The 25,474-nt window shown below is 42.0% G+C and overlaps 2 protein-coding genes and 1 non-coding gene across 4 annotated transcripts; all 3 read right to left on the reverse strand.

Moving 5' to 3' along the window:
* Positions 1–2,347: 2,347 nt before the first annotated feature.
* LOC121606626 (ubiquitin-associated protein 2-like) lies at positions 2,348–18,024 on the reverse strand. Of its 2 annotated transcripts, XM_041937070.1 has the most exons (29): positions 17,970–18,024; positions 16,330–16,467; positions 15,900–15,977; positions 15,692–15,802; positions 15,346–15,505; positions 15,101–15,178; positions 14,330–14,393; positions 13,979–14,067; positions 13,650–13,702; positions 13,315–13,379; positions 12,951–13,182; positions 12,563–12,818; positions 12,275–12,409; positions 11,814–11,950; positions 11,031–11,269; positions 10,458–10,701; positions 10,284–10,323; positions 9,881–10,010; positions 9,603–9,660; positions 9,176–9,398; positions 8,795–8,886; positions 8,285–8,335; positions 7,691–7,769; positions 7,213–7,413; positions 6,769–6,939; positions 5,387–5,488; positions 4,884–4,957; positions 4,381–4,572; positions 2,348–3,796 (listed from the first exon to the last, which is right to left on the reverse strand). In XM_041937070.1, exons 2-29 carry the CDS (start codon positions 16,423–16,425, stop codon positions 3,701–3,703), a joined length of 3,546 nt encoding a protein of 1,181 aa, XP_041793004.1. In that variant the 5' UTR covers positions 16,426–16,467; positions 17,970–18,024; the 3' UTR covers positions 2,348–3,700. The 2 variants fall into 2 exon arrangements, with proteins under 2 accessions (XP_041793004.1, XP_041793003.1); XM_041937069.1 differs by lacking the exons at positions 5,387–5,488; positions 15,101–15,178; positions 15,346–15,505; ... (2 more) ...; positions 16,330–16,467; positions 17,970–18,024 and having other exon boundaries at positions 2,349–3,796; positions 14,330–14,401.
* On the reverse strand, positions 9,744–9,819 carry LOC121607324. The gene has a single exon (XR_006006876.1). It is a non-coding gene; the product is annotated as a small nucleolar RNA SNORD121A (small nucleolar RNA).
* Positions 18,025–18,442: 418 nt separating the features above from the next.
* LOC121606931 lies at positions 18,443–22,293 on the reverse strand. The gene is made up of 4 exons (XM_041937547.1): positions 20,545–22,293; positions 19,982–20,468; positions 19,579–19,672; positions 18,443–19,474 (listed from the first exon to the last, which is right to left on the reverse strand). Exons 1-4 carry the CDS (start codon positions 22,226–22,228, stop codon positions 19,319–19,321), a joined length of 2,421 nt encoding a protein of 806 aa, XP_041793481.1. The 5' UTR covers positions 22,229–22,293; the 3' UTR covers positions 18,443–19,318.
* Between the last annotated feature and the right edge of the window lie 3,181 nt (positions 22,294–25,474).

Consider the following 25,474-nt stretch of genomic DNA (forward strand, 5'->3'; position numbering starts at 1 on the left):
GCACAATGGAAGGCCCTGATAGCTTTATTTACCAAGGACACAGCTTGTTCATTCAGTATGAAACCCAACATTTCTAGGAGGGAACCTGACATGACATCAAGACAGCGGCGTTATCAAAGATGTGTTCCTGTCTTGCATTCAAATATGTTTTGCAATTACACCATCTACCTCTGCTTGGCCACACCTGTCTCATGTCTCCATGTTTACCCATCACAACTGTTCTATCATTTGATTCCCTTTCCTGTCCAGATGTTCTCCTTTTTTGTCTGCATCTTCCATTACTTTCTTTTGGACATGCTTCTGGTTCACCTGAATGTTTTTTCTGGAGTGGTAGGGGAATGGGGCATTCATTTGGATGTTGTCTTTACTCCTCTTTCTTCATGTACCTTTCTACTCCTTCAGTTATTTCCTAGAGCCCACTACAATCTCTGCTCCCCCCTTATCTATATCTCTCTGGGTGGGCTTCCTGGGAGTTAAGGTTGACCTTTCAACTTCACTTTGACCTTTGACCTTGTTGCTGTAGACTCCTGCACTTAGGCCACAATAGTACCTGCCACTCACAGACTCTCCATCGTCTCTGCTCTGCATCCCACCCTCCTATCACCACCCTGTCCTTCTTCTCTTCACTCTCTCCTTTGTCAAGCACATACCAGGGTTATATAGGCTATTCTCACAGCACACACACTCTCCACATTCAGTGGAGAGCAATGGAAGAAGGGGCAGACACAGACAGTGCTATAGCCAAGTAAAACTTTGTTCTCCTGCATCCGTGAGGAATATGGATTCTCATCACCATGGTAGTAATTCAGCATGGCAGTGGGTTATCAATTAAAACATACGGTTCCAAAAGTGTGCCAGGTTTGATTAGCATTATTATTGTGCATTGTCTGTATTGACTAGGTTTGTTCATACATCTTATGTCCCAATATGACTAAAACTGTGCATTTCATTGGTGCCAAGGTGAATGTTATGCAGTATAAATATGGAAGGATTTATTCTAATTAAGAGGATTGATTTTAATGTTCCTGTGAGTTGTGACCCACCAGGTCTGGTCTCCTGTGCCTGATATAGACCAGCGCTTGACCTCTTAAGACATAGCTATATGTTGCCATCTGGTGGTGACTGATAAGATTGCACATAGGACAATACAGTTGAATTCTGCCAATATTCTCACATTCATGTGCATCTACACTATTACAGGTGGAGAAGAATTGCTCTTTATCCATTCCTAAACACAATATCTGTGCTGAAACTGTATGACAGTTATTACAGTCATACATTAGCTCTCTCACATTGATTCACAATATAATGATTAAAAAAACTTACATTTCAAAGCAAACTAATTCATGATGGTTTCACCACTGTTTTTATTATAGTTTTCATTTCACAACACTGAGGGGAACATACTTCTTCCTTTATGGACCTTTAAACATCCTTACTCCAAGGACATGTGTAATAACTTGGTTTCGCTGGGAATGTGTGTGATGTTCTAAAATGAAGGTGTACAAAATGATTTCAGTAACTTTGAATTGGGAGGAGTTCATGACCCAAACATGTTTTTGCTCCACTTGTCAATAGATTTTATGGTATTTGTTAAATTATTCAACAATTAAATTCAGTTGCTCCCCAGCTTAAAGTTTGACAATCAGAAAAAGAAATGATCTTGGGTACACTGGTGGGTACAGATTTCAAAATATAAATAAGCATATCGCCACAACTATATTGTCAGTTTGGGGACTGTCCAGAAGATTGAGATGCAGACAAACAAAGTTTTCTACTTCCTGATCAGATTTAATAAATTTCCTTCATCCTGCATTACTGCTACTTTCAAAATAGCAAATGGGGCTGACAGCCTACAACACAGGGTAATGTCAGTTTTTATTTACATACTATTGCCCTTCCACATCTATTCATCCTTGTTCTGAATGACTGCATAGTGCGCTGAATCGCATTTTCCAGATGTCGCATTTCTTCTCTTCATATTTAAAATATTAGTTTGTGCTGTGAGTCATGAACCAAGGAACAAATGAATTCATAATATTAGTATTTTATAAGTATTTTGAAATTCCTTCTTTTAATTTTTCAGTACATTGTTTAATAGCATCATAGAATATGCATTTTTTTTAAATGGGGAAATGGAGGTGTCTTATGATGGATTCACTATTATCAGAGAACCACCTGTGTCTCACTCAAGCTGAGCCACCATATGGCCAACTGGCTTACAATATGATTAGACAGAACACAGTTATGGCAACCAGATTTCAGAAAATGTTTATTTCAGTTTCAGGGACTGTTTTTTTTGTGGAAAATAGGCTGATTAATTTCATAGAACTTTGCAAATTTAGAGCAGAACCTCACAAAGTTATCAATTTCAAATCAAACAACAAAGATACTTCAATTAATGAGAATAAACAAATTTAATCAACCCTCCAAATCATAGCTATCAGATTTTTTCATACATTTGTCATTGCAAAAGTTAGAAAATGCAATGTTTTGCCAAAACTAACTGCAGATTAGGTTTGAGCTGGCTTTCAGTTTTTATTCTTTGATTAGAATTTAGAAAGTAAATAAACTTTTTGTTGACTTAGATAACTAAATAAAATGCCTTGATCAGATAAAGTTTTATATCACCTTGGGTGCCTGTGGCAATTAGTTTCCATGTAACCATATACACGCAATAATTTGTATAAAATACACTTGACCTCTTTCTTCATGTTTTATGGGTTTTCAGAGTTTTTTCATCTCAAGATGTTCTAAGTGGATGCATAAATGTGAAAATGTTAGGCAGGGGGTTTCCTATGATTTACAAAGTTTGCTGTGTAACTATTTGCCAGCTCATCACGGGAAAATTTAGGTCTGAACTCCCAACAGTCTCGAAAAAAAACAATGTGAAAAACTGGCAGAACTGCACACACAAACCAGACACAGACATGACAGAGTTCCAACTGCTCAGAATTTTTATTTCGATGGAAATCAGGGTTAAAATTAAATTAAAATATAAAATTTAGATGGGCAGGTCTGTCTTTAAAGAGGTGTTGATACAAGGAGAGTAGTTAGCCCTCCAGAAGAAGGGAGGGAGAGAGAGGCAGGAGGGGAAAAACTGGAAGCTACAAAATGGAGTTTCGGGGATGAGCCTGGTCATTCAGGAAGTTATGTATAAAAAAAGAAAAAAAGACGAGACAGATGCAGTTAGTTATTATAAACCCCCACCCCCATCTGAGATGTCCTCATATGCTATCAGTGCTATAGCTCTCTCCTTTTCCTTTTACTGTTTTTTTACAGGAAGTTTTAGATCATTTATCTTTTTCACTCACGCTCTCACCATCATATTCAGCGTCTTATTCTGTCTTAATGTAACATCTTTTCCTGCAGTTTTGAAAAAGTAAACAAAAGTCCTTCAAAAATAAAATGCAGCAACCACATTTCATGTTCTACTATTACATATACAGTATATATATATAAATACATACATAAATATCTTACATGTACAACCAATTTTGAAAAGGGGGGAAGAGAGAACCCAAAAGACTTATGAGGACTTGTGGAGGTGGGGGGAGCGGGGCGAGGAAGCCCAAGGTTGCTCACTGTGAGGGTAGTGTGTCTTTTGTTGTTTGTTTTTTTTAAGCTTTACACACACGCACGCACGCACACCCACACACACACACAGCTTTTTGGGGGAGGGGGGAGTGGGAAGCATTCCTCAGTTGGCCCAGTAGGGGGAGCTGCCATAGCTGGACTTGCTGCCTTGGGTCTTCTGCTGCATGCTGCTAGACTGACTGCGCTGACCAGGACCACCCTGCAAGAACAACACCATTCGATCAATCATGTTCAAAACCGAGCAACTAGCTTACAGGTTTATTTAATTCCCTATGACGTTTATCCAGCTGAACAAACATTTCCAGGAACCTTTTGAGGGACTATAATTCACCAGCACAACCACCAGGAACCTACAGTGTTGATCCCTGTGGTGAGGTTCCTGCCTCTGAACTTCTGTTACCAAGGTAGTATTTTCTCAGGGCACAGGAACCTTTAGGAAGAAGGCTTGCAGCGATGACTACAACTGACTGCTCGAAAGTATTTGTAGTGCCTTATGTTTTAGTTCTTCGGACAGATTTGGTAAAAAAAAAAAACTATTAAGTACTGCAGAAGAATACTCCAGTTACGCAGGCTCAATAACAGGAGCAGTTTTGTTCGGTTGCTCACCTATAACTGCTAACTACAACACCATGCAAAGCTATTCAGAAAAAACATGGGTATCTAATACAATTAACATAACAGAGTAAAACCCAGATTGACAAAAAACTTCCAATCAAGCAAACTTATGGGAAACCTGGGTGGGCAAAATGCAACATCAACAATCATAGACAGACTTCAGTTTACCTGTCCGTCCTGTGTGAGGTGATGGTGCAGCAGCTGGGAGTGGGGCTGTTGGTGTGGTGGCAGGATGTGCAGGAAGGGAGCGGGGGCATAGCCAGGAGCACCACCAGGATTCAGAGGCCCCGTTCCACCCAGTGCTGAAGGCAGGCTGAAGGGAGGTGGTGTCCCTGTGTGGAAGCCCTGCTTGTCAAATGACTGAGGAGAACCAAGAAGAGACACAATGGGTTGAAAATCGCAAGAATAAAGTACAATAGGTTTAGAAATAAATTAAAGGTACATCCTGCACATTCAATCAGCCTTCCATAAAAATCTCTTGACTATGCAAACATGTTTCTGTATCCACCTTTAATTTTCAACTTCAGTTAATGGGTTCTTCAAGATGGTGTGCTGTGTGTGTGTATTTACACATGTTCTATTCATCTTCTACTTGCAGAATGAAATGAACAAGCAGATGCATTAAGCCTTGACCTAAACACAGACATACAACAGGAGAGCATGTCACTCACCTGAGTTTTACTGTAGATTGAACCTCCCATGTCAGGTACTCCGCCACTGGTAGCTGACCCTGACAGTCCTGGTGCTGAGAGGAGGAAGAGGAGAGGGAGAAGAAATAAAGATTGGAATTTAGGAGGGAAGGTAGGAAAGCAAAAGAGGGGAGACGAGAAACAGAGAAGAGAGGAAAATTAAGGGGTTATGAGGGGAAGAAGAACACTTGTGTGACTTCATTGACAAGTCATTATTGAGCAATGAATGTTCATTTCAACTGTTAGTAGGAGGGGAGCCAGCCAGTAGGAATAAGCATATTATGTGAGGAGGTGCAGAGGCATGTTTCTCACTTTTTTTCAACCTTTTGCAAGTGTCCATTTATGTGAACATCAAAGTGCAATCACACACATGCATGGCTGTAGAGTCACCTGCAGTTGGGAGTACATCAGTTTTTCCCCCACAGGAAAACGCCCACTGACTTTTGTGTGTCGTTAGAGTGTGTGCACTTGTGTCGTGCGTGTACCTTTCCCTGGGCCGCTGCCCGCTGACTTGGCCTGTGACTGGGCAGAGCCTCCGTACCCTCCCTTACTGTACTCCCCGTGGGCTTGAGATAGGTCATCAAAGGCTGAAGGAGGAGGATGAGGAGGAGTACAGAGGAAGAGAGGAGGCAGAGCGATCAGATGAGAGGGAGGGGCAGGAAGAGAAATGAGAAGGGGAACAGATCAGGTGAAGAGAAAAAAAGAGACGGGAAGAGAAGAGGGGACGGGGGCAAGGGAGAGAGAGGCAGTAAGGTAACCTGACTAAAATGGAGCGGTGTCTATATTCAGCGGAGTCCAACGTCTGCAGGGGGTTTAAGCTATGCATGCAGCACAAGCAAAAAACACACCTGCAAGCCCAATTCCACACGCACATGCAGCATTTGGTGTACATGTATAATGGGTTGGAAGATGAATTCTCTTTAACCTCTCTATACTCCTCACACCCAATTAATTCAAGGTCTCCCTACACACACCCTGCCTCTCTCACAATACCTGTACTCATGAAATATAGTTTACAGCTGTACCACAGATAAACACGCAAGACACCAAAAATTCTTGTTCTGTGCAAACTCAATCTGCTACTCTGTAGCTTAACAACTCCACACTGACTAGCTACAGCAACCTCAAATGGTTTTTATTTACCATTTTTTTTGCAGTCGGATCCAGTGTTCAATTACATACGTGAAGAATGTTAATTTAAAGTCTCACATTTGTGCTATGTGCAGTTTTCAGGAGCTCTATTCATTTTGGCCTAACAGCTTTATTATTTTCCTATGGCACAACCTTGATTAGCAGGAACAGCTATCTGTAGCAGTTTACTTCAAAGAGTATTTTACCATCACTATATAATGATGCTGCTGAAATAAAACTCTGAAAGACTGATTGGCATGTGATGTGCATTGGTTTAAGAAATATGACTCATGACATACAGTGTCTAGAAGTGTATGATTCAACTTTTTCCCATGGTCAAGAGTTAAAAAAGCAAACAAAAAAATTGCAATAAATTGTAATATAAAATTGCAATACTTGTAATATTGCAATACATATTGACAATATCGTGATAGTATAAAATCAAAAGATCAGCACATCATCCCAGCCCTAGTAACTAGTCCGACTGCTGTCAATCAAGCAACCCAACTACTTTTCGTGGTTGTTGTGACAGTTTGACAGTAACAATTTCAGATTAAATTTGTGCTTTCATAATTCAAATCCACATAGGCACAAGTCAGTTAAATCGACACAAAGGCTTAATTAAAACTGCTAGATATAATCTTTACAAGAAAAACTTTTTACCATTATTTGACTGAAAAAATGTGTTATGTTAATTGTCTGAAAACAATATCAGCCAGAGCAGTCTTGGTCTTACCTGTGCCGTATGCATGTTGTCCGTAACTGGCCTGATGTTGTTGGTGGTACTGATTGGAGGGGTTGGCCAGGCCCATTGCAGGTTGCTTTGCTGAAGCAGGAGGCACAAAGACGGTGGGGCCGTACTGGAAGGCTGAAGGAACCCCCGGCACACCAGCGTAGTACGGCAGACCTGTAAGATAGTCATGTCACATTCATAGTCAACACAAACTCAAACTGAATTAAAAATCATGTTTAATTTGAAAATCCTAATAATAACAATAATTGTTATTATAATTGTCATTATACCGAAGCACGTTTTGGGTTTTACTGCCTGAAATCTGTTCAATTTTAAGCATTTCCTCTCAAGCATCAAGTGTTCTGACATTTTTCAACAGACACCTTATGAACATTTAAACAAAAAGCTAACATCATGATATTTAAAGATAATTTTGCTTTTGCTCACCAGTGTATCCATAGCCAGGGGGCAGAGGGGGGTTGAGGAAGGCCTGGTTCTGTGTTTGCTGACCCTGGCTCTGTCCCTGGCCCTGCCCCTGTGTTCCAGCCTGTGGAGCCTGCTGGGGCTGTGACTGCACGCCGGCTGTAGACAGGCTAGTTGGGGGAGCTGGAGATGAAGAGTCATTCCTGCCAAACTTGGTTGCTTCACCTGAACAGAAAACAATAGTGGAAAAGACAAAATTGAAGCTGAAAAACTAAATCCAAAATTCTGTTTTTGTTGAAGAGCTAACACGAATTAGCAAAGAAGCCAATGAATTAAGAAAAAAAAATCACAGTCACTGATGATCAAAATCACCATTTGCTGTAATCAAGGAATTAAACAAAATGCGGTAAGAACAGAGAAATATGTAGTTTTATAAAATTGTGTTAATAGGTCAATCTTGAAACATAATGCAAGGTCAGCCAACATATTAACTTAGCCTTACCAGAATATGGGTTATTTGCCAGGCCATCTCTTCCAGGCATAGTAGCCGTAGTACCAGGGAATGTTACACCATAATAGTCCTGTGTAGAAAGTGAATACCCTAATTAAAATGTGAAACATAGTGCTCCCCATTTTGTTGCCTTTTTCTTCAGTACATCAGATACCAGGTTCACACAGGAGGCAGAAGAGCTGCAAAGCATTGCTGGCTTCCTTTTTGCCACCCATGTTCATCAATTAGGCTCTTCAGACAGGACACGCTGTGACAACTTGTGTCCTGCAGCAATAGTTTCAGAATCGCTTGTTGACTAATGCAGAGAAAGGGGCTTCTGGTGTGAACAGGCAGGCTACTGATGGCGTGAGATATATCGCAGTGCCTCTGCCTCCTGTCTGAACACCCCATAAGACTGCTACTTTGGAAATATGGTGATATTTCCAAAGTAGGATACACAGTGTATGAGTGGTTACTTTACACAATAAACATAATATACAGTGAAACACATTTGATCAGATGTCTGATCCTAAAAAAACGCTGTACTACAACCAATACAACATGCAGCCGGGTATATGACAGAGTAAACACACACAACAGACTCACCATAGGAAGGCGAGACTGCAACATTTGCAGGTCTTCGTATCCGTAGATCTGCTGTTGAAATTAAGATAATGGAGGGGAGAACTGGTGATTATTTAATAACATGCTGGAGTTTCTACTAAACCTCACTGTTGCTTGAATCCTGTTTTAGTTTCTACTCATCTTTAACCAGGATTCCTTATTACATATGTCATGTTTGAACAGAACCTGTGAAAACAGTCATCAAAACTAAGTAGCTCTATAGAATAAGGAGTGAACTCACTGCCACAATTTCAATTCAATGTACCCATTTGTTGTAAATGCAGGGATCTTGGACTTAAAGTGTACTAACATGAAATCTTACAAATGGACTGATGACAGAATGAAGATGCTTAATAGTTCTGTGTAGGTTAGTCCCTTCAGAAAGACACAAACACCCATCTGTTTTTCGTGACACAACCCTTCTTTCCCTTTCCCATGGGACTAATTAATATACAAACAGGTAAATAAATGATTAGGACAGGGTATAGTTACCGGGTAAGCAGGGAGCAAGCCACCAGGGCCCATGATGTACTGGTTGGCCAGGAGAGGTGGCACTCCTTGGGCCAAGTTGGGAGGAGCTTTACCTGGCAGAGAGGAAAAACACAAGGATTTTTTTAACTTGCCTAAAAAGAGGGCAAGAATTAATCACATTTATCTTGAGATTTATAATTGTACATAATTTAGACAAATTTGTATACAGTCTTTGTTAAGTGTCAAAACAACCTGATTACATTTTGTGTGGATTAAAGTTGTAAACAATATAACAAGAGGAATTCTATTTGAAGAGAATATATTTTCTCATTTTAAATAATCTTTTGTAAATGAGTTCCTGCATTATGGTAATGCAATTCCTGTGCAGACCTATGAGCCTACCGGAGGTGGTGGTGAGCAGGGGTGCTGTGCGGCTGCCTGCAGCAGAGAGTGTGGTGTTTGTGCCATTAGGAGTTAGTCCCGGTGCTCCAGTTGGGTGCAGGCCGTTGGTGGTTGAGCTGCTGACAGCCAGGGGAGCTGAAGGACTGGGATTGACAGCTTGGTTGGATGACGATGATGAAAAGGCATGGAGGTTGCCACTGCTGCTGCTCTCCTCATTACTTATCTGATGGAATGGGACAAGAGAAGAGACGGAGCATGAGAAGAGAACCGGCCACTGTTTCGTAGGTCAGGGCATGGGTGCACAAGTAAAACCAAATTTTTCCTCAAAGCCTCAGAGCTTAGCAGAAAAGAAACTCCTGCACTCAAATAACTCAACTCCACAACTACTTATTGTCTCAATTTTTCAGAAATTATAGCATACACTTACAGTGAGGGAGGAGCTTGTGGTGAGGGCCGATCCAGATGAGTGAGTATTGGTCACGTGACTAGAAAGAGTAAATGTATTGCGTCAGCCTGCTTAAATCTGATGAAGCAACAAAAGTAGTTCACACAGGAAGCATGGGCAGGAGCATGGGAGATTCAGTGAAAGATATTTCCACATAAAGGATTAAGATATGTGCTTGTAACCATCATTTTCTCCAGACATAAAAGGGGACATAACAAAAGGAAGAATCAATGTGCACTATAAAACGAACTATCCCTTACCTGCTTAGTGAAGGGATGGGTGTTGAGTGGGAAGGCGTAACTGCAGGGGAGGGGATGTGGTGGCTAGGGCCACTGTCACTCGTCATGACCGGAGACTCTGTTTTCACTGTTCTAGATGTTGATGACGTAGCTGATTTCAAAGACAAAATAGGTGTCATTCAGTGTCAATTTCTGTGTTAAAGTTAGAAAGTGATTCTTGGAGGAATAAAAGGATGAAGCAGAAAAATATACAAAATAAGCCGAATGAGAAAAATGGGTTAAGCATGTCCTGCTCTCTAATAAAGCTCATCCACCTTCACTTTCTACTTCCTACCGGATGCATTTAGCAATCAATATTCAACATACTAAACTTTATTGGCTATTCCAGTGCAGTTTTGTAGAACTGACAATGCTGAGTACTTACTGTCCTGTGTGCTCTGTGTCTTCATCCCACTGTAGCCATTCTATAAGAAGAAATTGTCAAAGTCTTAGTTTTCATTCTGCTTTTTTCAGGTTTTATGCAGACACTGACGTTTCGAGGTACAACAGTGAAGTCAGCAGAGGTCTACATCCTTGAGAGGAAATGCATTCTCCTCACCGTGAGAGCAGCAGCTGAGGGGACATCTTTGCTCTGAGAGAAGGCCAGATGAGGTGGCAGGGACCTTGGGCCACTGCTCTCCACACGGCTAACTGCTGTAGGGGCTGAAGAGGATGGCGGAGTGGCTGCACTAGGAAGACCCAGTGAGGGGGAGGCTGTAGCACTGGGTAAGCCCAAGGATGGTGAGGGGAAGCTGGGATCTGATACAGCTGATGGTAAGGTGGGCAAGCTGCTCATGTGTTCACTGTTCACAGGACAAAGATAAAGGATGATGGAAAAGATGAATATACAATAAACATAATGAGTACGTGACAGAAGTAGAGACAGGATGTATTACTACCAGTTCATTTTAAAAAATACAAGCCGTTTGTAGCCATCACTCAGCTGAAATGAAGACATTCTCTAAATCCTTTTAGCTCATTGATGCATTTTGTGCCCATGGCTGCAGTGAGTGCTATGCTTTTTGCCTTGCTCTTGAATGGTTGCACAAATAAACACATGTACAAATTCCACACAGAAACAGAAAAACCTGTGCCTCACACACCAACTCATAACTCACACACACATACCCACCTCATCGATCCTGGCTTGGAGAAGAGGCTGCTCTGCGGCTGCTGTGTGGGAATGGCTGTGGGGACAGGCATGGGTGCTGGAGCTGCGACCTGAGCCGGGGCTTGCTCCCTGGCCGACTCTGTCTGTGCCACATCTACTGTTCCACTACCAGCCTCAGACCCAAAGTCGAGAGCTCCAAACTGAACATTCAGGCCAGATATGTCTGTTGAGCCTGGCATCTCCACTGCTGATGACGGGATCTGAGTAGACAAGGAGTAGCAAGTAGAACTGGGCTGATATATTTAACAATTTCGAATATCTTAAAAGTATTTTTGTACAATGTAAAAAATCTAAATTCTGAAAATTGAGTTTAAACGGTGCAGCAGTAGTTATTTTCAGTCAAAAGAAATGACGAGCCCTGTTCAGTCAAAACCAGTCCAGTGAAATACAACATGAAAGGGATAAACGTGCTCCAGTATAAACTACCCAAACTTGAGTAGCAGAAAAGCAGGAGCTGGTAGCAAACAGATATGTGAGATGGACAGACTTATCTCTGCCCTCTGCGTTTGCTGACAAGATACTATCTCTGATCATCAGAGATGAAGTCCCAAAAGTGAGGAAACTACTTTATTCAGCATGCCCCTACCACATGACAAGTAGGCTGCATGTGAGAGCAAATAAATTATTCACAAGACTTTCAGTTTCTACTCAGTCTTGCAAGTAGTATTGGTGGTTTGTCTTTTTCACATGGAGATTGTATTACTGTTTTTGTCTGATATAGGTTGAGATATCATAAGAGCGTACCTTTGAGGGAGGAGGTACTCTGCGTCTCTGTGTCTTCAGCTGCCGCTGAGGGGCTTCTGTGATGGGAGGCTCCATGCCTGGCAGCTTTACTCCTGGAGAAGCTCCATCTCTAACAGGAGGGATGGAGGACTCATGACCTGAAAGAGATTGAAGGCAGCAGTCCCGTTCACAGTGCCGTTAAAAACACAGAACTAACACCAAAATAATTTTTAGAGCACGACACAATGAATATGGTGATACTGCCATGATCTTACAGCAATATAAGGATAGGTACACATTTGTTTAGCAGAGAAGACACCGAATCAAATTTATTGTGTGCTGAATATGCCTTCAATTGATATCCAATAAGTATAAATACTCGGTTATGAAAATAAATTGTTGAGTTGCAGCTCTAACATCATGTGGTATGTTATGCATTCACACCTTTAATGGCATGTTGTGATGCTGTTGTGCAGTACTACCTGGCGGTGTGGGGACCTGTGGAGCATGCAGCTGAGACAGGCCCAGAGGCTCCGTGGTGGGAAGGATGGACTGTTGTTGCCTCTGAGTCAGCTGGCTGAGCACTGCTGATGGTTCTGGCTGAAGCTTCATCTCCACTGAAGAGAATATGGATGGATAAACAAATAAGTATTGTACTACAATGCACTTTATCTTTAGCACGGTTGTCATCAAGAACAATTAGTTAAGATATAACAGTCAGGTCTTAAATTTTAATGCTGGATTTCTTATTCACTTTGAGATAAACTTACAGTTTTGGCCAGGAACAGGGCCATTCTCAATTCTCTGCGCCTTGACTTCTACAGAGGGAGAGGAGGCAGGAGCAGGGTTCTGTATTGGAGGTGTCCCTGCATCTTTGGAAACACTACTGTTGCTGGTGGTGGGCAGCGTCTGACCGGCTCTCTGGCCAAGTCGAGGCCCGTTGAGCTGCTCTGGTGTCCTCATGTCAGAGGCGGGTATTGGTTTAGGTGCATTCAAGGACCCAAAACCAGAACCCAGAACTGAGGACTGTAAGGATGAGAGAAGCAAAACAAGAACTGATTTCACTAATAACATATCAGTGTGTAGGCACATAAAGATGCCTGTACGCATTTGCTGGTGCTGGCACGTGTAATTGTGTGTATGTGTGGTTGTCTGTACCAGTGCAGCATGCGCGTAGGTGGTACCAGCAGAGGCAGCATGGGCATAGCTGTTGGCTGTGGCGTGTGCGTAGCTGTGTGTTGCAGTGCGTCCATTGTGGTGGGAATTAGTAAAGACCAGGCTTGGGCCCAAATCCTCGGCTGAGGGGCCATCAACTATTGCCCCCAAGTCAGAGTCCATGGAACCCCCAACAGCCACTCCAGCCTTAGGCAGTAGGCTAGCCAGGTCCACACTGAGGAGAAACAAGAGTGGGAGAAAAGAGAGGTTTGGGGATTAGGGTCAACTAAGGGAGGATAACTGCACAAAATAAAGCCTGTTCTCTGTGATGTTTTAAGTTGACCGGACTTTGGGCAGAGTGGCTTACTTGTGTCCAGGTGGGATGTGGTTTGCTGGAGCAGAAGAGGCAGTGAACACTTTGGTCTCAGACAACTGTGAGAAAGGACATCCATCAGATTAACCCAAGGCATATGTGCTGTACTGTCAATTTACAACCATTCAAAGCCACACTGACAGTTACACCACATAAAATCACTGACTCCTTACCAATAGCATTTAATATGTTAATGTCAGTAACCAACAACACTAGACATTAGACAGGTCAATGCAGATTTAAAGCAATGTACATCAACAAACTGTGTGTAAGCCCTCACACTGAAGCAGTGCAAGCCCCTCTGAGAACATTAAAAATGTCTGCCTTACATCCTCATTCCAGTCTTCTGAAGTCCAGTCTTCCAGATTGCCTCCCCATGTTCCTAAAAGACAGCAACCAAACACAAAACAAAAAAGAAAAAAAAAAAAAAAACAGAACAGTTAGTGTTGTCATTTAAGACCTCGACTCCAATATGCAGATTTGTCAATTTAAGATCAACTCCAGCTTCTATTTGGTACCTAGTAGCCTGGATTTGTAAATTTCCCACAATTGGGGCAAACAAACACTTGACAAGGCTGAAGGCTTTTGAACGGACAATAAGCCATTCCAGCGGAAAATGACATCAAAATATGACACCTTATGTTCTGGTTTTCCTTACCAGCTCCCTCAGCAGGTTCGTTGCCGTCTCCTTCCCATGTCTCCTGGCGAGCTCCAGAGTTAGCTGTGTAGTCAGCAGGATTGAAGGTGCTGGAAGGGCAGAGGAAAGAAGAGACAACAGGAAAGGTAAAGAGCCTGGTTGGGAAGGTGAGTCAACATTAGGGAAGGTGGAGGAAAAAAACTGCCTGATCGATTGTTTCTTCTGATTAACACTGTTAATGCTACTGAATGAGGAGATTCAGAAACATAGTTTTTCCACACACGTGTTTTTAAGATATGTGCTTGTAATCACCATCACCACCTCCTCATCCTACTTCAGGCTTAAGAATTACACTAAAACACATGGTCTTACCCCATTCCCTGGGAGGAGAACCTGTTGCCAGCAGCTGCTCTTCCTCTACCACGACCCCCTGCCCCTGAGGACACACACAAAACAAGCAGATGACCTCTGCCAACTGGTCTCTTTCAACCCCAACTCTTCCATTTTTTAAGACTGTATCAAACTCCTGCATATAGTCAGCAACAAGTCTGTTAAGGCTGTCTTAGTCTCTGTCTTAATAATACGTAGTGAAGTTTTACTTTTGTTTCGGGGCTTAAACAGATAATCAAAAAAGACAAGCAGTGAAGAGAAAACATGCATTTCTTCACTGTTTAAGCATAATTGGTATTCTGACGCAAATTCCTTTGAATCATGCCGTAATTGACCACAGACAGACAGTTCTGCAATACTCTAACTGCCTGCAGACACAAATAGATACACTGCCAGTTACATCATCAAAACATGCACCACATCTGAGCCAATTCCTTATCTAAACAAAGGAATTAACAAAAAACAGACTATATTACAATTTGCCTAAATACATGGACATGTTTGGGCAAATGGAGGACAGCACAACTCAAGACTGTGGATGTTTGTATTGCGGTTTCAGAACTGTTACACCCCAAAAAATAAATTAATAAAAAAAAATTATATATAGCCTTGAAAATGTTTATGTTTTAGCTTACCAAACAAACTTCCTGTTTACTTTCACTTACTCTTGGACTCATGGCCATCAAAACAACAATACATTATACAATGTAAACAAAACAATTTGAAAGCGTCATTTTTTTTAATAACACTCACCTCTGCCCCGCCCCCTGCGTCCACGGTCTCCCCCTCTCTCTCCAGGAGCCACCTCAAACCCATTCTCCTCTAACCGACCTAGAATCCAACAAGAAATAGAGCAACTTTTGGCAACAAAGACTGGAAATAACATCGATATCAAATACAGAGAACACCATTTTAACAGACTGACAAGGAACATACAACTACACAATCCAGACTCTTCATCCCTTAGATAGGACAAACATCTTTCACCCTTTTCTTACCTTCACGACCTCGGCTGATGCCTCTGCCCCTCCTATTGGATCCCCCTCGTCCACGACTGGCCTCCCTCTCTCCTCCTTTCTTCTCCCTGCTCTCCTTTATTTCTGAAGGTCCTCCTTCTTTACCAAGGCTCCGCTTCTTCCCCACAGTCTCCCAGGAGTTCTGAGAGAGATTAACCAAAGAATGAGGTTGACTCTGTACAAAACACCTATATTGTGATTATACATTTGCATATTTCATGGCATTTCAGTCTCTGCAAAAACCCAGCAGAAATGCCATATGGCATGTGAACACAAGCACAATATGTGTGTATGAGAATGAGTTGTGCATGTGTGTATAGATTCTTACTGTGTCAGAAGTGCTCTCCAGCAGGAAATTGATGGCTCTGTTTACATCTTCGTTGCAGTCATGCAGGGCTACCATGCACTCATCTTGAGTCTTCCCAGTTACCTCAATCAGCTATGAAAAATGCAGCCTTCAGTTAGACCAACATCTGACACAATGAGGCTCCCAATGTCAAAGAATCTAGGAAGTTATGCTGGTCACAACACATTACCTTTTTGACCTTGTCTTCAAAGTCTGCATCATTTTTGTCGTAGATCATTTGGGCTAAACGAATCTGTTCTGCTGTGGCCTGGTAAACAGAATTCAGTAAGGAACAATACAACAGGAACACACACAGTACCTGGCCTCATTGACTTCAAACAATACATTAGACCACAAGACACCGGGTTTCATCAGCTTGTTTAAATGAAAGACACCACAGTCCTGGTGAAGGTAGTAGTCACCTACAAATTATTTAAGAGTGAAATTATATTTTACATTTGTTACACATGTAACTTTCAACATCAGTATGATAACGTTCAATGCTAAAAGAGGCAATACTTGACTGCAGTAAAAAAATAAAATAAAAGATATATATTAAAATTGAGCAGGACAATTCCTTGTTCATGTTCAACTTTGCATGTACAATGGTGAAAACCGACCTGTATCTGTTTCTGTGGCTGTGTTGTTTGTGTGGTGGTGGGCAGCGTTCTGTCCCGAGTCCCCCGGGCTTGATTGCTGACCACTGAAGTCATCATATACAGTATATACAAAACAATGTATGTACAAAATAGAAAAATCTGGGGGGAAGAGAAAGAGAAGACAGACAAATATGACAGCCACTTGTGAAACAGTTACATTGCATCACAACCCTAGTAAGAGAACACTGAGTAAATATATAATGCCAGTAGAATATACTGAATATAAGCAGACTGAGGCTCACTGTTGTCAAGTATACCATGTAAGACTTTAACTCCATCTGTCACCCCCCACCTTCCTGGTTAAATTTAGCCAGCCAGGAGGGCACTGTCCGGGTGTCAACTTACAACCCTCCCTCAGTCACTCACACACAAAAAAAACATGCGTATGCATCAGCATAAGTCATGGGTAGTACGAATCATAACGCTTTTCCCCATCGAGGGCGACAGGATAGCCACATCCATTTGGCATTTTTAATCACAGAATAACTACAAAGAAGCCTGGGTTTTATGTCGGGCTAAACGGTGTGAAACCAAATCGAAAGCAACAACTACCCTGGGTTAGGTTATGTTACATACAGTAACTGGACGTTAGGTAATGATAACACCAAGTGACAAATTGTCAGCGTGGGAACACAACAATTGAGATCCACTGGCTGTGATCATATAATCTGACAATGTTGACTAGCAGAAAAATGTCAGACAGCAAGGCACTGTTTACATTGAGCTAACTGTATAATACATTTGGCAAGTGTTATCGGTGTTTTTCAGTCACCCGCATCTAACGTAAGTGATGACTGAATCATATTCTTATTTAGCACGTTAAAAGAAGCTCGACGGAAATATGAGCCGCACTGGCTAACGTTCACATTAGCATTAGGTAACCTAGCTCAAGCTAGCGCTAGCCTGGCTAACCGCTCGTCTTTGTTCCGTGTAAGATACATACTAGATTCTTCATCTTAAAAATGCCATATTCTCCGGGAAAGATATTGGCAGAGTAACCATACAGTTAGTTGACTTGCCCGCAATTGTGATTGCCGTTCGTATTGCCCCACCGACACAGGAACAAAAAAATAAACAAATGTGACAAGTGTGAAGATGTACCCTTTTGTGTAAACCCAGGGAAAAGCTAACGTTAGTCACTTTGCGCTAACCTCAGGGGTAGATTTAGCTAAAGTTAGCTGCAAGATAACGTTACCGAAACGAAACGAAAAACACCGCGTGTTATATTAACATTTACAACGGTCGCAACCACATACTTTAGTCCTAGAAATGTAGTATGGGTGTGAGGGGGAGAAAAGTTGTCGAAAAACGCATGGCCCGTCAATGTTGAACCACGACAGATATCAGCAGCAGGCTAACTGCCCCGGCATGTGAACGGCCCGTTGGCATACAATGCAGCACTACAGTACGGCTACAACGTTGACTAGCTAGCTAGCTAGTTAGTTACTTTGCTAACCACGGAACAGGACAAATGGTTTCTCTGGGTCGACCGATCGATTTACTTAAACTAATCTAAAAAATATATAATAAAACGCTTGTATCGTTCAAACGGCTTTAAAATCGATAACATTAGCATAATAACTCTTTACTCCTTCTTTTACCTGCTAACACGCTTCGCTCAGCCAGCAGCAGCAGATGCTGTCACGTGACCCACCGCGCCGTTGTTCAACGTTGTGAAGGCAAATCTGCCAACCAAAACCCGCCGAGCTGGTCAGGTGGGTCAATACCGTGCCCTGACGTGCGCATTCATGAGTGGGAGCGCGCTTCACTGTAATATGTTTCCAGTCTTAATCCGGGTGAGCGCGATTCACCTGCACAGAAATCAGTATAAAATTTATATAAATTTTAGTGATCATTTTCCAATGTCAAGATAAAATTAGCTCAGATCTAATACCTAAACCGTGATGAGATATAAAAGTGATAGGTTGTGTTTTCATTTTTGTGTCTATTTTTAAAAAATACGTTTTATTTTCCTGGAGCCAAAACAGGTTGCGCAAGTTTCTTTGATGCTGTTGGACAATTACCTGAAGTGAAACTTCCTTAAATAAACATTTCACAACACAGAACACCACAATTCGATCATCAAATTTCATTTAATATTAAACCCATAGATCTGTCTTTAAAAAATCAAGTTGCCTCAACCCCTCAAGTGAAAACCCAAAATACACTAGTCTCATTTCCTTACAAGTATCACAATCTCTTATTAGAATAAAACAACTTTTACAAAACAAACAAACAAACATAGCAGTAGAAAACAGTTGCCAAGCCAACTGCCCAGTAAACAGCTCAGTAGACAATGTGAGCCCAAGTTAGCAAAATATTAGTTGCGCATCTTTGGTTCGATGTATTATAGTTCAAGAGTCAGAGTTTTAGATTTTTAAGACAAAGAAAAAGAACAAGAAAAACCAAAGCTGAGAAAAAATTATCAGTCTGATACAAGGAGAAACTCCCAAGACTGGACTCAAAGGGGTACAAAATACAAACCCTCTGGATTATTTTAAATTAAAAGATACATAGTAGATAAATAGCAGAAAAACTCAATTTCTAAATACCAGTCATCAAAGTTTCCACAGATAAATCAAAAATTATGAAGTAAATATGTATGAATTCCCTCGTATTCTATTTGCATGTGAATCAGCATGTATACAGTATTGAGGATGTATGATGGAAAAACAACAATCGCACACCTGCACGCAAACACACACACACACACACACACACACACACACGTAACACATCTCTCGATGTCACACACATCAAGTTCTATTTTCCAATGCACAGTGAACTCTTAAAGCCACTTGAACATTTCTGAAAATAAATAATACTAACATTGACCCATACTGTATTAGTATATAGTGCACTCATAAACAGCTTTACAAAACTGGCATTTTGTCATTGTATAGGTTGCATTTGAAAATTTTAAAAAGTGCGCAATAACTCTAACGTTTATTCATGTAATTTTATCATGATTATCCTCTCCTGGGTTGTGTGGTTGGTTACAATGACTAGTCTTAAGATAAGGCTGAAGCTGAGCTATCATGCTATGGACACACCGAGCCTTTCTCTCCATGATCTCCCCCAGTTTGTGGACATACTCCCCAAATGCCTGTTAAGAGAGAGACAGAGAGTGAGGACAGACAATAGTGTGTACTCAAATTAAAATGTACAAAAAGGATGAAGCTAACAAATGTGTGTTTGAATTATTCTGACCATATCAGGTTGCTGGCACAGAAGCACACCCTCTTTACGACATAAAGTTTCCATCTCCTCTAGCTGCTCCCAATGGGCCTGCACAACACGCCACCTTAAATTGGATTGGATTAGAAAAAAGGCAGAAATATTTTATTCAAACTATTAACCTCTGGGTTGCAATTACTCCAATTTCTAAATCTGTCACCAAAGACATTTGCATGATTTCTGTATCATGTCTGTAGGACTAACCTACAGTATAACTAGAGTAACTAACTAGTTGGGTGTTATCATTATTTATAGTTGAGGTAATACTATCTGTTGTGTCTCATTATAATGTGCAGAGGCCTATCAAACATATCTAGGCTGTTTCACTCATTTAGGGTGATTGTGTAAGCAAAATTATAAGATTACTGATACTTACTGGCTGTGATACAAGTCTTCGAGCATAGACAGATTAGTTATGTTTCTAAGTTGCAGATTGCCGGTGCTCTCTTCACAGTTTGATTCTGTTGAATTGTTCGGTTGGGGTGAGATGCTGGAATGGTTTGAATGTACTGTGTGACAACGCTTTTGCAATGTGTTCACCTGGCCCAGGACACTTTCTGACTGTGGTGTTGAAATGGAAAAAGCAATTTTGTCATGCACACCATGTGCATATTCTAGTGGTATTTGGGTGGCACCATTTGTCATTAGACTGGGTGAGCCTGTGTTCCCAGAAGGCTGGACAGAAGATGAGACGGACTGCATAACAGAAATTCCCATAGAAGCCCATGTAGAGGGTTTAAGTGGTGATGCAGGGGCTTTGTTGTCCATGACTTCAATAGCTGGTGTGGTTTGGGGTTTCTGATAGTTCTCTTGGTCCTGGAGAGAGACCAGCCTAATCTCAGGGATAGGAGGCTTCATCATACCTGGACAAGATAACAAAAATGTTCATACACCCATTTTAAGCAATAGTTAGTACACACAGTCAGAATTTAAACATACCTATCCCACAATATTCGCATGTGGCAAAACACTCATCCTTTCTTTGCTCAGAGTGATCAGTAGCTGTCATGTGGTGGGAGGTGGGAGGGCAGTGGGTCATCGCTTGTGGCAGCTCCAAAAGAGACAGGCAAAATTCTACGTCTTCGTCCTCTACAACTTTCCCTGCCATCTCTGCACATGTGAGGCCTTCTTTTTCCACTTCCCTTTTCTTATCTTCTGCCCTTTCATTCTCAAGTGGACAGAGTGAGGTGTTGTTCTGTTCCGCTTGGAGGAACGAGGCTGTGGCGACCTCTTGGTCCACTTGGAGCAAGGAGATGCTGAGGGGGTCCATGGTGCAGCTGACAGAATCTGTAGAAGTCTCTCCTTGAGATAAAACAGGCATTTCGGCTTTAACATCTGGATGGTCGTGTGCCTGAGTGTGAGCTGGATTCTCAGATAATATGTTAAGGGGCTTAGCAGGTATTTTACACCCATTCTGTGTGAAGGGAATAGTGAGAGGCAGAGTGACTGATTGAGCATTTGAAAATTCTCTTCTATTGGCATTAGCAGCAAATTGTAGTTCCCTGTCTCTGCTTGATGGTACTCCCTGTTGGGCATTTTGAATTAGAGGTGACAGGGTGTTTGAGGTGCATCTGGTATGTTTTAATTCAAGGGAGAGATCACTTAGTTTATTAGGGGTCAGGAGTGTGTTGGTATGTTCACAGGCTGGGGAGAGGGGTCGTTCTGCTGGAGCTCGTTGATGGGGTGACTCAACAGGAGAGTTGTCAAAGAGGCTGCTGCTGTCATTGTTGCTGTGGGAGGACACTAAAGCGTATCCATCATCTCCTCCTCGCTCCTCAGCACTCCACACTCCATCAGCTGTGACAGCTGAGGCATCTGGCCCTTCCTCACCCACTTCTGAATCACGGTCGTAAAACACTTGTGCCTCTACATCAGCTGGTCTTGCACCTGTCATCTTGTCTGCCTGTTCTGTGTGTGCTGTTGCCACCCAAGCCCACTTCCTCTCTCCCCCTTCTTCCTTCCCAGCTGGCCTCCAGTCTTCCCTCCTTCCTCTTACCTCTCCTTCAACTCTCACCTTCAGTGACCTCCTCTTCTCACCTTTCCCCCTGTCTTGTCCAAATCCTGCCTCTGTTCCTTCCAAGCATGCCCTCCAATCTTCACTACCACCTGAGTCGCCACGACCAGCCTCATCCTTATTATTACTGTAACTAGGAGAGGTTACAGTTTGCAAGCAAATCCCTCCTCTGGGGAAGGAAGATAACTGCCCTCTGCTACCATCAGTCCTAATCTTAACCCTGGCTCTGCAAACCTCTTCCAAACCATGATACTTAAGGGGCGAGTGCTGGAGAGAAGAACAGGAAGATGGGGGGACAGAGGATGAGAGAGAGACCGGATTAGAGGAAGAGAAAGACAGACATGTAGAGGGTGAGAGGAGATGGTCAGATGAAGAAGCAGATGAGGGCATGAACTGTTGCAGCTGTTGGTGATACCGTCTCAGATGCCTCTCCCGCTCCTTATCACTTTCATCAATCTTTTGTAGATGTCCTTCCCTCAGCCTTTCTACTTCAGTACATGTGTCTCTGCTGCTTTTCACTTGTCTTCTTGGTTCTATCCATCTTCTTCCCCCCTCTCTCCCGCCTTTCAAAGTGCTTTGCTGAAGATGCTCATCTGTTTCCTGTCCCATGATGAGCCCTGACTTGATGTTTTGGTCACCAGTTGGGTGACCTGCACTGTCAGCTCCTCTGTACCTTTCTGTTCTTCTATCTTCCCTCCCACCTGTCCTCTCCCTCCTCTCTCTCTCGCCACCTATTTCCAGCAAACATCGGATTGGTGTAATTTCTTCAAATCCAATCCCATTTCTTTCTATTGCACTTGTTTCCTCTTCCCATCTGCTGCTCTTGGGTGTGGAGCAGAGAATTGCGCCCCCTGTAGCCAACCTTGAGGTAGGTGTGGTTGGGCCAAAAGCCTCTCTTTGTCTCCCCAACTTTGGCTTTTTAGGGGAACTTTTTCCTCTGGTACCAACACTGCTGCCTCCGCTGCTGCTGTTGGACAGATTACGTTTGGGGGAGGGTATTGTCTTTCCTTTTCTTCCTCCTCTTGGTCCTCCCTGTCCCTTCAACTCCTTTACCCTATGAAAAATCAAGTAGATGCAAATTGCAAATGGCATTCACTGATCATCTACAGCCTTTCACACTACTTTAAAATCCCATATTACATATCCCACACATATTCTATACATACTTACCGATCAGCATATCTCAGTGTGTTAAGTGTGTGTTCAGCTGCTAAGTGACCAGGTGAAATGTTGGCTATCATGCATGTCATTGAGTCCCCAACAAATGAGTCTTTCAAAACCTAGAATGAGAACAACGTAGTCAAAAACAGAGGCGAGTCTATTGATACAACTGGACAAAAAAAATAAGCCATGATCTTTATGCACACTTAAATCACTAACACACATAACAGAACCACTGAACATCAGCAAATTACAAAAGTCTTTGTACCAGGGTAAGTTTGCTTTGTCTGAAAGGTGTGTGCAACTGCTCTTGATCAAGGGACCGGATACATTCTTTGAGCTGAGAAAAAAAACACATTTGCAAATGAGAAAACATGTAAAACCCACCATACCTTTACAAATGTCTTTGACTTTATGTGCAATCTGTGTGTGCATGTGAGCATGTGTGTGTGTGTGTAGCTTACAGCCAACAGACTCTGGTTGATCTCAGCTCCTTCCATGCGACTCTGCCTGTCTGGTTCTTTGGTATCAGATGCCCTCTCACTTCCTGCCAGGTCCACAAACCAAATTCTACAAGCACACACACCTTTTTAGTTCAGCAATTTTGCTACTGGGCCTTTTTGATCCACTACACAATAACCCTGGAAGCGCTTTAGGCCGAAAAGACAAAACCATCAGAAAGTGTGTACACCACAATATAATTTAAATGTTGTCACTCACCTACCAGCTATCTGCTGGTTTGGACCTCTTAGCTGAATCTGAAGCAAGGCATGGGAACGAGAGGAAACTGGATTCACTCCACTCATCCCCTGTGTGCGCTCCTCAGTACCCTGTGAAATCACCTTTGTAAGTGCAAAAAGATCATAGGAAGAAGGAAACAAGAGAGAGACAGTGAGATTTCAAATGATGTTGAAAGAGATTAAATAGAACTGATCTTGGACTTTAAAAGTATGCACTGTGTATTCATTGTTGCACTCCACTGAAGATTTAACTAATTGAGCATTTCTTGGGACAACAAATTGGGACTTAATGGAAGAAGTAATTTAGGAAAAAAATCAGTTGAAATGCAATCAAAACTTAAAAGAACAAAGAATTTTCTTGAATTTGGAAAGATTGCTAACAATTTTAAGAGTCAACCATGATGTTTTATTTTTCTTTTTTAAATGGTAGATCTTTGATTCTAAAACCAAAGTTTTCATATTAATGTGATCTAAAATGTGGAGTGCTAATCAGGACACCAGCTCTGGACACCACAGCATGGACATGAGCGAATTTTTAAAGAAAGGGAGAAACCTCCAGCAGTGAGTGAACTGAGTCCACTCTGACATCACGCAGCCCAGCGATGTGAACCACCTTCTGTCCATCTTCTCTGGCAAATAACCTAATGAAGGAAGAAAGAAAGAGACAGATTAAAAGGGAGAAGAAATCCAGAAAGAAGAAAATCAAGGTTTATCCAGGTATCCTGGTCCACTTTGATGATGGTGTTACCAAAAACTAAACAATCCTTGTGGGACAAGTGGGGCATTGAGAACAAAGCAGTAATTTAAAAATGATATATAGTTTGCAAAATTAAATATATTTAAGTACAGTAACTGATGGATATATAATACAAATATGCAACAAATCTCTTAATGCCATCGGTTTAATGACGAAGTGCTATCTGGTCATCTTTTTATCTTTTATCTAGTGCAAGCTCCTCCTCAGAAATTCTTAAGCTCTTTTAACATAACAAAACAGATACACATTGACGGAAACACACACCTTTTCCTGTGGTCCAACAGGTCATACAGCTGACCACAGTAAATTTCAAAGAAACTGACATACACTAGCAAGGGTGAGTGCATGTGTGTGGCGGACAGGTGAGCAAAAATGTCCTGGACTGCTAGTGCATACAACCCCGGTCTCCCAGGAGATGAACCCAACATGGTGTGAGTCTTCCCTGCACCTGTCTGGCCATATGCAAAGCAGGTGGCCTTGCCTCTATGGATGTACACATGACACAAATATCGATAGTTAAAAGCACAGATTCATAGAAACACAGCCAAATTAAACTACAAGCCACAAAACTGATGCATTTCAGCTCTGATGGAAAAGACATGCACACCTCCATAAATACCATTACATCAATGCCATCCTACCCATTGAGCATGTGCTGCACCAGAGGATATGCTGTTCTTTGATACACTTCATCATTGGAGGTCTCTTCCCCAAAAACCTGGTCAAAGTAGAACCTGTGCTGCAGGGGTGAAAGAGCAAGGGGCAAGGCATGAAATAAACAAAACAAGCAGGATAAGACCATATTGATTTGATACAAATACACCCAGTTCCAGTACAATTCAAGTGGTCGATCACAAAATACTTGAACATCATCACAGTTTGATAATAAGTATGTTTATTTGGAGACACTGCTATTTGTATCTTTAGTCGTTCCTACTGTAGAGATACATGCCAAAACATTGATTTGCCATTGTCCCTCTCTGGACATTACATCTACCTGCAGTATATATTGTGTGAGATCTACAGCCTCTTTGCTTTCATGGACAATCACACACTCTCCTCTCAGAGTTGTCACAACATCTGCCTCTCCTCTCCTGCACTCGGCGCGTGTCAGGGGTCTTTTTCTCACGCACACACTGATCCGCTGCCCTGATTGCCTGCAACACACACACACCAATCACAGACAATCAAAAACAG

Source organism: Chelmon rostratus, chromosome 5 (assembly GCF_017976325.1).
Source record: "Chelmon rostratus isolate fCheRos1 chromosome 5, fCheRos1.pri, whole genome shotgun sequence".
In the NCBI taxonomy this organism is placed as follows: domain Eukaryota; kingdom Metazoa; phylum Chordata; class Actinopteri; order Chaetodontiformes; family Chaetodontidae; genus Chelmon; species Chelmon rostratus.